The sequence below is a fragment of the Orycteropus afer genome, unplaced genomic scaffold, assembly GCF_000298275.1.
Source record: "Orycteropus afer afer isolate SDZICR_OR568_19922 unplaced genomic scaffold, OryAfe1.0 scaffold00008, whole genome shotgun sequence".
NCBI lineage: Eukaryota > Metazoa > Chordata > Mammalia > Tubulidentata > Orycteropodidae > Orycteropus > Orycteropus afer.
The window spans coordinates 1,438,170-1,455,348 of NW_006921595.1; the positions used below are offsets into that span (position 1 = coordinate 1,438,170).

Below are 17,179 nucleotides of genomic sequence, written 5' to 3' on the forward strand. Positions count from 1 at the left end.
AAAAAGAAAGATTCATGAAGCACAATGACCTGACAAGTTAATATCAAGTTCAAGGGGCCAATCATAACTACAATAGAGCTGTTGCGTTTGATTGGGAAATATAAGGCATTTGGCAAACTGTATTGGTAGAAAAGATAAGGTGGAAAAGGGCGCTTTTCCATCCAATTGTCCAATTTCTTTATCTTCTACAAGTCATAGAAGAGTTCATGTCCCGCTTCCTCCTTTGCTTAAGCCTCTAGAATCCCAAGTTGACTGCTTTGGTAAAATGATCAAGTAACTCTTGAATAGCAATGAGATGGACCAGTCAGACTTTTACATTTCTCATTGTTGGATCGATAAGCATAACTCCTCACAATTCTCTTTTAAAGTATGGCTTTCAAAAATGCAAAGGAGAACAACTCAAAATTCCAAATGAAATCTCATACATCCAACACTCCAGTTCCACACAGTGAAGAGACTGGTTCTCAGCCCTGCTGCACATCTGAATCTCCTGGGCTGCTACGGCTCAGACCTCATTCCAAACCTACAGAAGCAGAGTCTCTGGGAGGGGGCCTAAGACATCTGCATTTCTTGAATGCTCCCCAGGTGACTCTATTGTGTAGCGAGGGACAGGGCTTACAACCACTGTCATCATACAATGAAGCTGGATAAGGAAAAATGTAACATGGAGACAATTACATCCAGACCAATCAAGAACCACCTGCCATTTCTGAAAGTGTTAAGAAAGAACTCTGATTTCAGCATTTTGTGAACTGTCTTCCCTCTCATTGCAATCTCTGCATAGTACACTTCACTACAGAGTTATACAGATTTGCTGATTATATCATATAATTTAACCAGATAAACAGCAACCCTCCATTTTTGTCTTCCTTTGGCTGGAATGATCAAAAGATGTTTCTGTTTATTCTTTGTGTTGTTTTGTCTTATCTGTTTATGTTGTTGTTGTTGTTGTTATGTGCCGTCGAGTCAGCCCTGACTCATAGCGACCCCTCCTTGGGTTTCCGAGGCAGTATCACTATGGAAGTAGGATTGCCCAACCTTCCTTCCGAGGAGTGGCTGATGGGTTTGAACCACCAGCCATCTGGTGAGCAGTCAAGTGCCTTAGCCAGACTTAACAAAACCCAATCCAACCCACTGTCATCTAGTCAATTCTGAATCATAGTGACCCTATAGACAGAGTAGAATTCCCCAAAGGGTTTCCAAGGCTTTAAATTGTTACAGAAGCAGACTGTCTCATCTTTCTCCCATGGAGTGGCTGGTGGGTTCGAAATGCTGACCAACTGGTTAGCAGCACAATGTTTAACCACAGCACCACCAGAACTCCTTCTCATGAGACTAGGTAGTTTAATTCAATTCAATTCATCTAAAAATATTTCCATACTTATTATTTGCTAGGCACTGTGCTGGACTGTAAGGAGCCCTGACGGTGCAGTGGTTAAAGCTTTCAGATGCTAACTTAGAGGTCAAGGTTCTAAACCCACCAGCTGCTCCACAGGAGAAAGATGTAGCAATCTGCTTTTGTAAAGATCATAGCCTTGGAGACTATGGGGCTGTTCTCTGTCCCATAGGGTTGCTATGAGTCAGAATCAACTTGAGGGCAACAGATTTGGGTGCTGGGCCCTGAAAATGCAAGGATGACTGAAATATAGGAAACATTGTTCCCAATCTCAAAGAGCTCATCATCTATTCCAGTGTTTCTTAAATTAGAGTGTACATCAGAATTACCTGAAGGCCTTGGAAGAATACAGACTTCTCAACCCTACCTCCAGATTTTCTGATCCAGTGTCTATGGGGTGGAGCCTGGGAATTGGCATTTCAATCACTTTTTTAGGTGATGCTTCTGCTGCTGTTCTGGGGACTATAGTTTGAGACATATTCTATCCTCCCATTAATATACCCTCACTGCTTTCTACCTAACATTAGAAAATCTATGTATCCAGCAAATGTCATGATGACATTGGAAATATGAACTTATGAATGCCACTATTTATGAACAGATCCTTAAGAACAGTTGAATTATAGTAAAATGTCATTTGTGTATATGTTCTAATTACATTTCCCTCCAAGTCAGCATTTGTTGATTTAATTTGCTCACTCCTTTCTAACATTTGAAGAACTTCTATTTCTCTTAAGGCTAGTGAAGACATTCTAGACACCATGGTTAAATGAGTGACCTTTCACAAGATCCCAAGATCCATGATATTATTAACAAACTTCCTCACTTCTATTTCATTTATCAAAGATGTGGCTGTAAAATGCTGGTGTGAAATAATAGAGATTCTGTCACGTACCTCATGTAGTCTTTCACAGTCATCTGAACTATTCCTTGTTCATGCAAAGAAACTGTAACAACAAAAAGAGGGAGAGGGTAGTTAATTTTCCTTTGCCTTGTGGAAGATTTCTTTTACCCCCAAATGAACCTACATGGGATTGATTTCCATATCTAAGGGAGTATAGGCATCAGACACAAGACATCTCTTTTGTAGTGAATAAGACAAAATGTAATTAATGGCTAGATTGTGTGATAAACATTTGAAGAAATGTGGGACTTGTTCAGCAAAGTGGGAAGTTAGTGACTAATGAAGTAGTCAGCAAAGGTTTCATGAAGGAAGTGGTATTTATCTTGGAGTTTTAAAAAGGGGTAGAATTTGATGGATAGAAAACAAATAATACTTTCAAAGAAGAGAAAGTAAGATGTCTATATCAAGTGCAAAGCACAATGATAGGGCTAGTCTAATTATATTATAGGGCATTTGATACAGCCTAGCATGATACATAAAGTTGGGGTATAAGGTCAGGACAGACATAAGGGATACATGAAGGACTCATCATTTATGGAGCTTCTTCAAACAATTCATATATAATCCTTACAACAGCCTTATAATTTTGGAACTATCTTCATTTTTCAGATAAGGAAATTAAGACTCATAGGAGTTAGGAAATAAGCCCATAATCCCAAAATTAAAAGTAGCAGATCCAGGAATTTATTATTACCTTTATTAATTATAGCCAGAGTAACCCAAACAAACCAAACCCACTGCCATAGAGTCCACTCCAATTCATAGTGACCCTGTAGGACAGAGTAGAACTGTCCTATAGAGCGTCCAAGGTTGTAAATCTTTACAGAAGTTGCTAGTGGGCAGCCAAGCACTCCAACCACTGCACAATCAGTGTGTCATATACTCAGACTACCCCAAAAACCAAAAAAGTCATCTAGTTTATTTCAACTCATAGTGACCTCTACAGGGTTTCCAAGGCTGTAAACCTTTACAGAAGCAGACTGCTTCATCTTTCTCCCACAGAGTGGCTAGTGGGTTGAACTACTGCCCTTTTGGTTAGCAGCCCAATGCCCTAACCACAGCACCACCAAAGCTCCTATATAGCTAGAGTAGTTACTATTTATTTAGCGCTTAGTTTGTGAGAGGCAAGGAGCTCTGGTGGTGTAGTGGTTAAGGCATTTGGCTACTAACAAAATAGTGGGTGGCTCAAACTCACCAGTTGCTAAGTGAGAAAAAGATGAAGTAGTCTACTTCCCTATAGATTCATGGCCTCAGTGAGCCTACTATGTCCTACAGGGTCACTATGAATCAGAAACATCTTAATGGTAGTAGATTTGGTTTTGGTTTGTGAGAGGCCCTGTGATAAGCATGTTACATGCACAGTCTCTCTTAATTCATATAACAAATCCATGAAGTAATTATTACTAATCCCATTTAACAGAGGGAAAAACAGAGGCTCACAGAGATTAAATAAATTTCCCATGATCTGTAACATTTGTTGTTATTTCTTTGGTTCTTTTTCCAACACCACAATGCCAAACAGAATGTCTGAAAGCTTGTTTGAAAGTCATAAAGAGGAGTTTATACTTGCATGTAAGAAAACGGAAAACCATAAAAGATTTTTGAGGAAACAAGTAAATGTGATAAAGGTGACGTTGAAGACCCACTTGACTGGTAGTGGTGCTAAGGACAGATTGAAATCAAATCAAAACCAAACCTATTACTGTCAAGTTGATTCCAAATCACAGCAACCCTAAGGAGCAGTGTAGAATTGCCCCACAGGGTTTCCAAGGCTGTAATCTTTAAAGAAGCAGACTGCCTCATCTTTCTCCCACAGAGTGCCTGGTAGGTGCAAACCACCAACTTCTCAATTAACAACTGAGCGCTTAACCACTCCTTAAGGACAAATTAGAGGAGATAAATATTGTATGTCAGAGAGGCTCATGCAGTGCAGTTGCAGTATTCAGACGCTGTGTCAGGACAAAACATTGCAGCACACACCTGAAGAGGGAAAAGTTCAGAATGTGGGCAAGTTTCTCAGAATGTTTACTGTCTTCTCATGCATTTCCTCACAGTTATGGCTCTCCTAGGTTCAAATGTGTGACTTGTATAAAACCAAGAAGTATTGCCCTCTCATACTTCTATGAGAACATGTAATTTTTCACCATAAGAAAAATAATAAAGATTTTGGGGAAAAAATCAGCAAAACAAACCTGAAGTGATTGAAACAGGATGAAAGAAGGCTGACAATTATAAAGGACTCTAGTCTGGAGTCAGAGTTCTTGTCAGGATTGGGCTCTATGTATAGACTTCAAGATATCTCTGAACTTCTCTCTGAATGCCAAATGTTGGAGTCATAAATAAGAATACCCATAGTTTTCAGCAGATTTTTAAAAGATCCAGTGATCCTACTAAATGGAAGAAAGGATAATGGTCTTGAAAGATAAAAACTGGAGATATATTATTAAGGTATGAGTGAACAGTGGATTTTTAACTAAGCCTCAAATATACAACTATTCCTTACAGTAATAGTGTATAAGAGATTCAAGAAATTTCTGTTCTACAAAGCAAATGGAACTCTGTCACCGAAAGAGTTAAATAAGCTGAAAAATATAAATATATTTTAAAGGTTTAAATACAGAGTAAGGTTAAGTATGGCTTCTGTGCTACTACTCTTCATCCGGCTCTCATGGCAGACATCATTAATCAATTGCTTCACTTTCCGATAGGGTATAGATAGGCTCTCAGAATCATCAGGAATGCCACTAACAACTGATTAGAATTATCAGTAAGATGAAGCTTATTTTTAGAATTATCAGTAAGATGAAGCTTATTTTCTGTCCTCTGTTTAGAATAAACTCAGCAGTGGGTTTTTGGTTAAACAGAGTAATTTAGGGGTATATATCTTGACTTTGGTAGCGTAGTGCCTAAGGCACTTGACTGCTAACCAGAAGGCTGGTGGTTCAAACCCACTAGACACTCCTTGGAAGGAAGATTGGACAATCTACTTCTGTAGTGATACTGCCTCGGAAACACAAGGAGGGGTCGCTATGAGTCATGTCTGACTTGATGGCACATAACAACAACAACAACAACAACAACTTGGCTTTAGAAGTTAATAACTTAAAGAAAATAAATGCTAACACCTAATAAAACATTCCAGGGAACCACTGCCAAAGATAGAATTTAAGGTAAATAATCATTATCATGATACAGTGTAACATTTCTTAAATTTTCTATGCAACATCTGGTGACAAATATTCACATAAGTGAAAAGATTTGATTTCAACTTATGCACCAACTCAGCAATGAACTTAGAATCAGAACTATAGTCTTCTCTGCCCCTTAATTCCAGGGCATTAAAACTCTGGGTTTAGTTGGAGACTCTCACAACCATATGAAGTCTTCTGCAAAATTCTAATAATATGAAAAGGGAGCTGTTCTAGATGAAGTAGTCTCTTGTTTAGTTTTTCTTTCACCCCATGAGGCCTCTGTAGGAGGTAGGGTTCAAAAAATATCTATCAATTTATTCAATACATAAGTCTTTCATCTAGGCAGCACTGCTAATCCATTGTAGCATCTTGCTCACTGAATTCTGTGCTGTCTCAGAGCCTCTCAAGCTCAAGAAGCTACTGTCAATTGATTGAAGTTGGCACATGACAGAAAACCTATTTGCCACCTTATTAATCGTGTTATTGAAGCAAGCACAGTATAATCTTTGGCTATCATGTTGTAATGACTTAGTCATGATGAAATAAATAATAAGCTACCCAAGATGGAAGGTAAAATAAATATTTATAATTTTAAGCATTTTTTTTTTCGATTTTCATCACCACTGCTTCCTTCTATTGCTTTGCATACTACACAAAGGAAGGCTCTATTTATGCCTGGTTTAGCTAACCTGGTGAGTTCTGGAGAATTCTGGGGAGTTTCTGAGTGCCTCTCCTCTCCTAAGTTTCCAGCACATTTAGTTGCTTACTCTGCCAGTACCGCCACTGTTGCCCCTTGCTTCAGTTTCTTCTGGTTGTCTGTTATTGCTTTGAGTGTGAATGAATGTATACAATCTGAGTCAAGAGCCCCACATTGTGGTCACAGTGAATTGCTCAAACTGTCAGAGAAGAAAGATCAGTTTTAGATATTGATGAGAAGAGTTAGTGCAGCCTTGCTGAGTTTTCAAAAATCCTAGCCCTGCAGAAAATCTAGCCATCCAGAAAAATCTGCAGCCCTTCACCCACGGCATCATCGTGGGATTCCAGTGTCCATATTCCATGAATGACACCTGAAGGTGTTATTCAGGAGCAATCTGGTTACCGGGAAACCAAAGGTAGCCTTTCAGAGGAAAAGAAGTCCCTAAGGATAAATTGGGAGCTCTGGTAGCATAGTGGCTAAGGCACTTGACTGCTAACCAGAAGGCTGGTGGTTCAAACCCACCAGCCACTCCTCGGAAGGAAGGTTGGGCAATCCTACTTCCGTAGTGATACTGCCTCGGAAACCCAAGGAGGGGTCGCTATGAGTCAGAGCTGACTCGATGGCACATAACAACAACAACAAGGATAATATGTTTTCCAAAGATTGTGCAAAGGGGGCAGGCTAGGTCACAGTGGAGGGTGTTCTGGTCTGATAACACACAAGAAAGCTTTATACAGTTTTAGCACTAGCTGAAGAAAAGGGCTTTCTTACATTTCTCCATGCATCTTCCTCTGAGGCCCCCTATCACTGACAATTTAGATCCCATCTACAGAATCTTGAAGTTTGTGGGTGGTGCAAAAAAGTAACGCACTCAGCTACTACCAAAAGCTTGGCAGTTCAAGTCCATCCAAAAGGCTTCTAAAGAAAGGTCTGGCAATGTACTTCCAAAAAGCCAGCTGTTGAAAACGCTATGGAACACAGCTGCACTCTGACATGCACTGGGTTGTCATGAGTTGGGGCCAACTTGACAGTATTTGGGCCTCCAGAATCCCACCCTCGTTGGCATATAGTTTTTACCTCTTTTACTAGACGCCTTTATTTTTCCTTCTTGATCTTATATAAAATGACACTAATGTCTATCCACATCAGGTACATTCAGACATATAGGCCTCTCTCCTGCCAAACCTAGATTTTGTGAGTTGACTCACTGATAAATCTGATTTATAAAATTAATAAAAATTAATGTGTTTTTGCTGCTTGATTTCCATTCTGCATTCCCTGGCTCACAAGATCTTGGCAGACCTGGTGGTACCTTCACAGCATTCATGGGTGTTTGGGAGCCAGTGAGAGCTGCAAATAGTTAAGCACTCAACTATTGCTTGAAAGATTGGCATTTTGAACTCATCCAGAGGTGTCTTCGAAGAAGGCCTGGTGATCTGCCTTGAAAGGTCCAGCCATGAAAACGCTGTGGAACATAGTTTATGTCACCGTGATTGAAATCAGCTCAAGTGTTTACTTGATGCTGCAGAAGCAGTGATACACCTTTCCAGCATTTGGACCTGGACAGTTGAGGTTTTTGCATAAAATCCAGACCCAACCCATTGTTGTCAGGTTGAGGCCATCTCATAGGGCAGTATGAAATTATCATTTGCCTACTGGATTTTTTTTTTTTTTTTCCTATTTTGTTGATTTTTAAGATCAACTCCCTAAAGCCAGTTTGCTAAGATCTGGTGGTTGCTTTCCTTTGCCTGTTTCAATAATGAACTTGAACTGAGAGTACATGCTGGTAGCCCACAGAGTGATACTTCTTGCAAACATTGAGATTCCTAGACTTCTTTACAACCTGGGAGATCCTATAGCACCACCCAGTTCTCTTTAGGGCTACAATCTGTCAGAGGCTATTACTCTCCAGTTCTCACAGTCTTTATCCTACCTGCTGCACTCATTAGTAGGTTACCTGTCTGGCTATAGGAAGTGTTTGAGTATGCTAACTTAGCAAGAATTTCAAGACTGGAGAATGTCATCATGGGACAAAAAGACTACTTCTGTTACCTCGAATTTCCCCAACCTTCTTCAGGCATTAGTCTTGAGGCTGCCCCAGAGAAAAGGTGGCAAATTTGTTGTTTTTCTAAAGCCTTTAACCAGTAGTCATAGAGTCAACTAAGACTCATGGAGAACCCATGTGTGTGAGAGTGGAACTGTGCTCCATGGTGTTTTCAATGGCTGATTTCAGAAGTGGATTGTCAGGCCTTTCCTCTGAAACAACTCTGGGTAGATTTGAACCCCCAACTTTTCAGTTAGCAGCTGGGTGTGTTAGTCATTTGTACCAATCAGGCACTCCATCTGAGGCCCTATAAACAAACAAATCAGTTGCCATCAAGTCAATTCTGACTCTTGGCAACCCCATCTGTGTCAGTGTAAAACCGCACTTCATAGGGTTTTTAAGACTGGGACCTTTTAGAAGCAGATTGACAGGCCTTTCTGCCAAGGCACCTCTGGCTGGGTTTGAACTGCCAAGCTTTCTGTAAATAGTCTAGTACTTAACCATTTGCAGCACACAGGGACTCCTTTGAAGGCCTTAAACCCAAAACCAAACCCATTGCCTTTGAGTTATTTCCTGCTCATAGCAACCCTACAGAACAGAGTAGAACTGCCCCATAGGAGTTCTAAGGCTATACACAAATCTTTATGGAAGCAGACTGCTGCATCTTTCTCCCATGGAGTGGCTGGTGGATTTGAACTGCCAACTTTTTGTTTAGCAACCAGGTGCTTTAGCCACTGTGCCACCAGGGTTCCTAAGGCCCTACTAAGGCTCTACTATCCCCAAATTGCCTAATGATTGGTTTGGAGGAGAACTCAAGTGAAAAAAAAATTTCCCCTACTCTTCTCAATATATCCTATTCCTTAGGTTAAAATGCCAGCTCTGATTCCCTTTTATATACTTGAGTCTCCAGCCACCCTCCCTACTGTTAGGTGGACTTCTGCCATCTGAAGCAACAGACACCACACTTAACCCTGCAAAATGTATTACTGGAGAAGATGTAGCTAGATGTGCAGAAGGCACTAATTAGCACCTTTATTGGCTTAGAAAGCATTTTTTATTTTGGTTTTCCTAAGCATTTCTGACTGATTCATGGAAGACATTTGGTTCTTTGGAATATCGTCCAATAGACTAATCAAATTACATTTTCACAGGGCTCTAAAATAATAGCATTTTATAGCTTTCTGTATATTTAACTCCTACATGACCAAGACACTTAGTAGATGTAATTAGCGGGGCTTTTTTGTCTCAGTTGGCAAATTATGAGCACATTTCCTTACAAAATAGAGTCTCCTACATTCTCCATGACATCTAGGCTCAAAATCTTAAAGTCAACTGTAATGCTTTGCTCTTCATCACCCAGGTAGCTGTTCATTTTCCAGATACTGTTGGCTCTTTTCCATTCTAGTGCTTCACCCCTGGCCCAAGCCCTTGTTACTTCAAGCCAACATGTGCACTCTTTTCCTACTACCAATTTAGACAGAGGAATCTGTCATTCCTCTTCTCAAAAACCTTACATAGACATGGTAAATGTGTAATGCCCTTCCTTCAATTTCCCAGTGCTACACCTATGGAAGTTGTCACTAACTATTCATGACCTTCTTTCCAGGAGAACAAAGATACAACATCGAAATTCTACTCAACTCATACCATGGTTTTAACTACTTATCCATTTGATATATTCTGACACAAGATGCCACGTCCTGGCCATCCTTGTCCCATGGCATCAAGTGTAATTCCTCCTTGTTAGATTTTAAGATCATTTATAATCTGGCCACACTCAATTTAACAACAAAAAATTTCCACCTTGCTCCCTAGTATGAAACTACTTTTCTGTTCTGACACCTTTCATATGCTTTCCTGTCCACATTTAGATTCTTCTCATTTCTGTGCCTTTGTTCAAGCTCCGATTGCTCTTGCCAAATGAGATTTTCTAGCTTTCTGCTCTATTTGTTCAAAGTTACATTTTTTTATTGCCCATCTCAAGTCCTGTGATGATTTCCCAATCTGACTGCATCCTCTTTTATTATGAACCAGTTTTACTGAGATCTTTATATTGACCAGCTTTCGTGAAATCAGATGATTTACACATGGTTTCTGCCCCAGTGGAGTTTGCAATTTTGTTAGTGAGACAGATCATATCCATAATAATATAAGGCAGCACAAACCAAGGGTCACATGGGTAGAACACATGCTGGTGGTTAACAACAACATCAACAACAAAACCCCTTGCCTTCTACTTGTTTCTGACTCATGGAGAAACCCATGTGTTACAGAATAGGCTTGTGCTCCAGAGGTTTTCTTGGCTGTAATCTTTACAACAAATCACCAGGTATTTCTTCCATGGCAACTTGATAGGGTTTGAACTACTAACCTTTTGATTAGTCCAAAAACCAAAACCAAACTCACTGCCATGAAGTCATTTCTGACTCATAGAGACTTCCGTCAGGTTTCTAAGGCTGCAAATCTTTATGGAAGCAGATTTCCTCATCTTTCTTCCATGGAGTAGCTGGTGAGATGAAACCACCGACCTTTTGGTTAGCAGCCAATTGCTTTAACCACTGCACCACTAGAGTTCCTTTTAGATGAGCACAAACCATTTGCACCAGCCAGGGACCTAATAGATGTTCGAAACCAAACCCAACCCACTGCTGTCAAGTTGGTTCTGACTCTTAGTGATCCTGTAGACAGAGTAACTGCCCCCATAGTGTTTCCAAGAGCATAATTCTTTACAGAAGCAGACTTCTTCATGAAGTGGCTGGTGGGTTAGAACCTCCAACTTTTCGGTTAGCAACCAAGCACTTACCCACTGTACTACCAGAGCTCCTTTAATAGGTGCTACTACTGCTAACCAGAAGGTTGCTGGTTCAAACCCACCAGCCACTCCATGGAAGCCTGCCTCGGAAACCCAAGGAGGGGTCGCTATGAGTCGGGGGTCGACTCGACGGCACATAACAACAACAACAACAACAACTGGTGTTCAAAAGGGAGACTGAGTCTCTCTGTGCTGGAGAAGTCAGGAAGGGCCTATAGAACAGATGGGACACAGGTCAGACCTCAAAAGAAAATTGAGAAGATAACAGAATGGGAAAGATTTTGAAACAGGAAGAGTTGGATGATGAAAGATAATGAACTGGGATTGAAATGAGAAAGAATATGACTAGAAGGCATTATAGAAGAAGCGGTGTAAGTTATATTCAGATAACAAATGTCCTAGAAAGTCACAGTGACATTCTTGGAAGCAGAAGCCTTATTTTCTTCCTCTTTCCATCTAGCACAGTTGCTTGTTCTGAATGCCTTTATCCAACAAGCTTTAAGGGAACATTTATCATGCTTAATTGAATTCACTTTAACTTTTGCTTACAATATAGACCACAACATGTATAATTTGATCTGTAAATTTTTCCTATTTAATAAATTATGAAAAGATATAATTTTAAGCTTTTGGGACCTGTCAGGGGTTTGGAGAAGAAATATCTAAAAATAAAAAAGGACAAATGATTAACCAACTATCAAGCAATCAGTGATAACAAGCATATCTTTGACAAAAACTATCTCTTTGCCGTAGTTAGATGTAATTTGATAACGATGTAATTAGACAAAGATTAGATGTAATTAGTTAACTGCAAGAATTAGTTCTAGTTTTCTCACCAGCAATTATGGTTGTATGTTTTTTTAAACAAGTGTATGTTCTATAAACCTACATGTTGGAACATGCAATCATTATATGTGTATCTTTGGAGTATGATGACAAGGCACTCTCATAGTTAGAGAGCACTGGTGTTTAATTTGTTCTCTGGTATGGGGAAACAGTGCCACAAATCGGCTCTTTTCTCCAGGCTTTCCTATACATAGCATCCTGATGGTATCTGGGATTAAGAATGAGTCAGCAGCTTTGGAAGAGAGACCCTCACAGTCCCATTCCCTTGGTCGCTTTAGTACCATGTTTGACCCTAGCGAGGCTCTGAATGTTCTGTTGTGTTTGTGATTATAGGAAGGTTTGTGGATTCTGGTTGAGCTCAAACCTAGAATCAAACTTGTTTGCCTGTGCAGTTAGTAATCATTCTGAGGAGTTTAATGATAGGGTCAATGAAGAAAATTGACCTTAAAATGAATTCCACTTGTACTGTGTTCAATAGGTTTACTCAGAATTCTTGTCCATTCAGAACATCAGAATGTGACCTTATTTGCAAATAGGGTCTGTGCAGATGTAGTTAGTTAAGATGAAGTCATACTAGATTGGGGTGGACCAAAAATCCAATGACTGTTGTCCTTAAAAGAAGGGAGAATGCCCGGATTCACACAGGGAGAAGAGGGCATGTGAAGACAGAAGTAGAGATTGGAGTGATGCAGTACAAGCCAAGGAACTCCAAGGATTGACAACAACCACCAGAAACTGGAAGAGACAGGGAAGGATTCTTCCCTCCAGCCTTCAAAGAGAGCACAGTCCTGCCAATATCTTAATTTCAGATTTCTAGCCTCTGGAACTTTAAGGAATAAAATTTTGTTGTTTTAAGCCACCAAGTTGGTAGCAATTTTTTATGCCAGTCCTAGGAAACAATTATATCATATCACAATTTTATGGAATTGGACAGAATTTTTTTCCCCCATCAGTGACTTCTTTCTCTTCCTTAGAGGTTTTTTTTTTTTTTTTTTTTTTTTTTAATTTATTTATTTACACACAGTTTTTTTCTCACTACCACTCTTACAATGACCATTAAGTCAGAGGTTTCTGGTAGTGCCCTAGCTTCCATACTTCCCAGTATGGTGCTCGGCTTCCTGACACTTGGTGTGTGTCCATCTCAGCACAGAGGGAGGCTGACAGAATGTCTGGGCCTCAGGTTTTCCTCCTGTCTCCAACCAACTGTAACCACAAATCACAGCACTTGACCACACTATGCCTTACATTCTTTGGATCTGCAAAACAAAATTGAGAACAAGCCTCGGTACTACACAGGTTACCAAATTCAAAATATGATAGATGAGGAAAGGCCTTGTAAAAGCAAAGGCTCAATTAAGCCTGTAAGAAGCCATTCCATTATTATTAACAACCTTGCTGAAGATAAAGAAGCTGGCAAAATGAAACTGTACATTTCTCATCTCAGAACCTTGTTGATAATCTTTTTTTTCCTTCCAGTCCTTACCTCATGTCAGTGCCTTTATAGTTCATTGACTTGACTCAGAGAAAAAAGGCCATAATTTGTCTTTAATTTCAGGGGAGTCAGCTTTGCACATGGTTACTGATAACACTGTAACCATTGCCTGGCCTTACATCCTGACCCAGGCAAGATGAAACATCAGGGGCATGTGAAATGCTGGCTTTATTTCTGAAGTTCTTGCCTTTGACTTTGACATATTATTATCAGAGGGACTTCAATTTGTTAGCAAAAATCTTTAGTGATTTTGACATTGTAGAACTTTGGTGTTAAAAAAATAAAGAATGTAGGTGATAGAGGAAATTTCAATGGCACACCTAGTTTAAAACAGAACATAAAGTAAAAAATCCTAAATTTAAACTGGTTTGTAGCCAGTTGTTAATCTTAAATTAACATAGCAGTAGAGAATGTAAAATAATTAAAAGCAGCAAAGAAGTCAATACTAGACTAGTAATTTTCCCTGGAATAATTAGAATTTTAATTCTCATTAATTTTGTTCACACATTTATTTATGGTATTTTAACAATTTTAAGACACTTTTTCATAGACATTTTAATGTCTGTGAATCAGGATGTGTTGTCTTTCATTTTTAAGTCAGTTTTTTTTTAATTCTGTCTAAATGATACTTCATATATGATTGCATCTTATAATTGAAAGGTCTTAGAATCTGTTGAAAAACATTATCCCATTTAATAAAGATGAAAACTGTGAGACTTATAATTAGATTTCTCTTTCTCTTATTGTGCTTTTATCATATTTAAGTGAAACAAGTGTGATACATCTTCTATCTCAGAAATACTTGTATTGTTTGCTTTAGAATTCAGTCATTTGTTCTCACTGAGAACAAATGCATCATTAGAAAGGGAAGAGATGAGTGAGACTTTGAGGCGAAAGAGAAGAAGCTATATTGAGATATAAAATAACAATATGGTATGAGGAAAAATTAGACAATTGAAAAATTAGACAATTAATTTTATCCTTGCAAATGACTCTCATAGAATCCAGTGAGTGTCCTGCCAGTCTGAGACTGGAATTCTGTCCAATTCCATACTGCTGATTTGGCAAGAGCCTGTTTTCTCGGAGCCTTATCTGCCCCTGAGTAAATTGTCCTTTCTGGGTTTCCATCTCATATATTCAATGAAGGGACTGAGCTGAATGGATTTTGAGATCTCTTCCATTTCTAGCAGCCTTTAACTGTGCTCATTTTAAGAAGATTTATTCATACAGACATTTTAATGCATCTCCTACTCAGCTCTGCAAAGCGTAACTGCTTCTGGGTTTTCTTGTCTTACCAGTGTGGTGGATGCCTTGCTGAAAGTTTCCATTTATAGAGACACTACAAAGAAACAAAATCATTGAGAGTTAAACAATGTGTGTTGATAAATCATAACAAATTTCTCTTTAATTAAACAGACAAAAGCAAATGCAGTTAGGCTTTATTGAGAAAGGACTTTTGGAAACCATTAAGTAGGCAGGGACTGAAATAACATTCATTTTTGTACTTTTAAACTGACATGCAGCTTTTGCAATAGTAGGGTAATCATTCAAGCACCCAATTAAAAGAAAAAGCTCTATATGCCTCACTTTTCCTCTGCAGGGTTGCTCACCTTGTTTTCATATATCTTTGCATCAGAGCAACCAGAGCTGAGACTGGGGATGGGGACACAGAGAGAAACACCCATTTCTCCTAAGGACCTTTCAGGAGAGTGAGCCCAGGTAGGAAGCAGGTGAGGGACCTCACTAGCATGAATTCAAACACTAGAGGACCAAATCATTTCACAATAAGGGCACAAAAAGACACTTACAAGAATCCAGAGTCCAGCCACTGCTGAATACTTTCTTGTTTGGAATCTTGTTGTACAAACGAGAAAGAAACAGACCAGTCAGCAAGCGTACAACCAGCTCAAACCCATCATTCTGCCACCATTCAACAGTTCTATTTCCCACATTTGTAGTCCCATGTTTCTATAAGCATATTCATGTTTTTTCCCAAGGCAAAACTTCCTCTTTTCCATAATCAGTCTTTCCTGAGAATGAAGTGTAAACTTGCCAAAAGACTGTAACTTTTTTTTTTTTTTTTTTGAAAGACAATGTGAAAGGGAAGACAAATAAATCACGGAAGAGCAGGAGATGTTAGAGTAATTTTTTAATTACCTGGTGTGAATATGAAGGGTGAAAAAGCATAGGAGACTTTTGTCTTTTTCTTGTTGGATATAAATCACCACGGAGCCTCTCCTTATTGAATCACGACATTTACCTAAGGCAGGCAGCCAACGATGTTTATTTGCAAAGAGTTCTCTGCCAGGTTAGAAACCAAATTTGCATTCATTCCAGGGACAAATTGCACTAGAGTCCCCGGATTGCCAAAGGCACCCTGTGTTAAAAAAGCACTAGTTTTTTAAGGTGGATCTTTACCATTGCCTCAACACACAGTCAACCAGTAAAAAGGACAGGAGAAAGGCCAGGTTTCCTGTTAAATATTTGTTTCTAATCTGGTTGCTAAGGGTTACTTTGGACTGATTTTCTTTGACTTTATCCTACCAAACAGTAAAGCAGTTGAGTTAACACCTCCCAAGGTGCCAGGTTAATTGAAAAGGCCACGTGGATATGAGTTATATCTGTTGCTATCAACGGATTCAGACTCATGGCAACTCCACGTGTGCAGAAACATGTGGAGAAAACTCCAGAGGGTTTTCATGGCTATGACCCTTTGGAAGCAAATCACCAGGCTTTTCTGCTAAGGCACCACTGAGTGGGTTAGAACTGCCAAACTTTCAGTTAGCAACCCAATGCTTAACCACTTGTACCACCTGTGGACTCTCGTGGATGTGGGAGGCTCTTATTTTCCAATTGAAGTAGGGTGAAGAAGTAGAATGAGTTGAAGGGTGAGCAGGGAGGTAAAACCATCAGTTATGTCATTAGGTGGGTAGAGAGAAACATTTTCTCATTATTACTCTTTAAGTGATTAAAATAATTAGGAAAACCTCATGCAAGACTCAAGAAATAAAATATTTTCAAGTAAATGTTTGATGTCCTGGGAGAAGTTCCATGCATCTGGTGTGAACTTCAAATGGATTCAGGGTCCTGGGGAATTCAAGATGAGGGAAGATTAGAATGGGAAGAAAATAGAGTCCATTCTTTCATTGGTTTATCTGAGTCTGAGTTATCTGTGTTGCAAGTCAGATGTGCCTATTTCATGGAAGAGTCTGGCATCATGCCAGGGATACTGAAAATCCCCCCATCAAATCCAAGTCCTTGTCCACAAATCATCTGCCACCAGCCAAAAGCCTTCATGCCCTCTCTAACCCTTCAAATAGTTCTGAGGCCCTTCTCACCCAGTGTGGGACTGGTGCAACCCTGGCTGTCCTCTTCCAAGCCAGGAGGCAGCTGTTGATCCAGGGGGGTCCATGCCGTCTTGGTGGACTTCAGGATCTCTCTCTTGCTCTTTTCCTGGCCTCCTTGAGGATTGTCAGAACCACGTGTCCTGTCTGCCATCATAATGGGATAATCCATCAAGCTAAAAAATATACATAAACAAATCACACACAATGAGCTTGGCTTTCAGGACTTGGCTCAGCAAGAGGGTGTGGCAAGAACCCACATAATCAAAAGAGTGAATCCAGCTTCACAACCTTATGCAGACTAAGCTTACCCACCTGTCTCCATACCAAAGAATGGCACCCCTGAGTGGAAAGACAAGGCCCTAGGTGGTATAAACAAGTTGTTCTTGGCTACAAAATGTTGGCAGTTGGAACCCAATGAACAGCACTGTAGAAGAAAGGCCTAGTAATCTA

At 39.6% G+C, this 17,179-nt stretch overlaps 1 protein-coding gene across 1 annotated transcript in view; it reads right to left on the bottom strand.

Moving 5' to 3' along the window:
* Positions 1 to 16,907, bottom strand: part of ITPRID1 (ITPR interacting domain containing 1) — a 122,055-nt gene extending 105,148 nt beyond the window's left edge. The window contains exons 1-4 of the mRNA XM_007945336.2: positions 16,721 to 16,907; positions 15,191 to 15,236; positions 14,678 to 14,721; positions 2,292 to 2,343 (exon numbers count right to left, since the gene is read on the bottom strand). Of these exons, the coding sequence (XP_007943527.1) occupies positions 2,292 to 2,343; positions 14,678 to 14,721; positions 15,191 to 15,236; positions 16,721 to 16,898 (320 nt within the window). The 5' untranslated portion in view covers positions 16,899 to 16,907. The remainder of the gene's footprint in view (positions 1 to 2,291; positions 2,344 to 14,677; positions 14,722 to 15,190; positions 15,237 to 16,720) is intronic.
* Between the last annotated feature and the right edge of the window lie 272 nt (positions 16,908 to 17,179).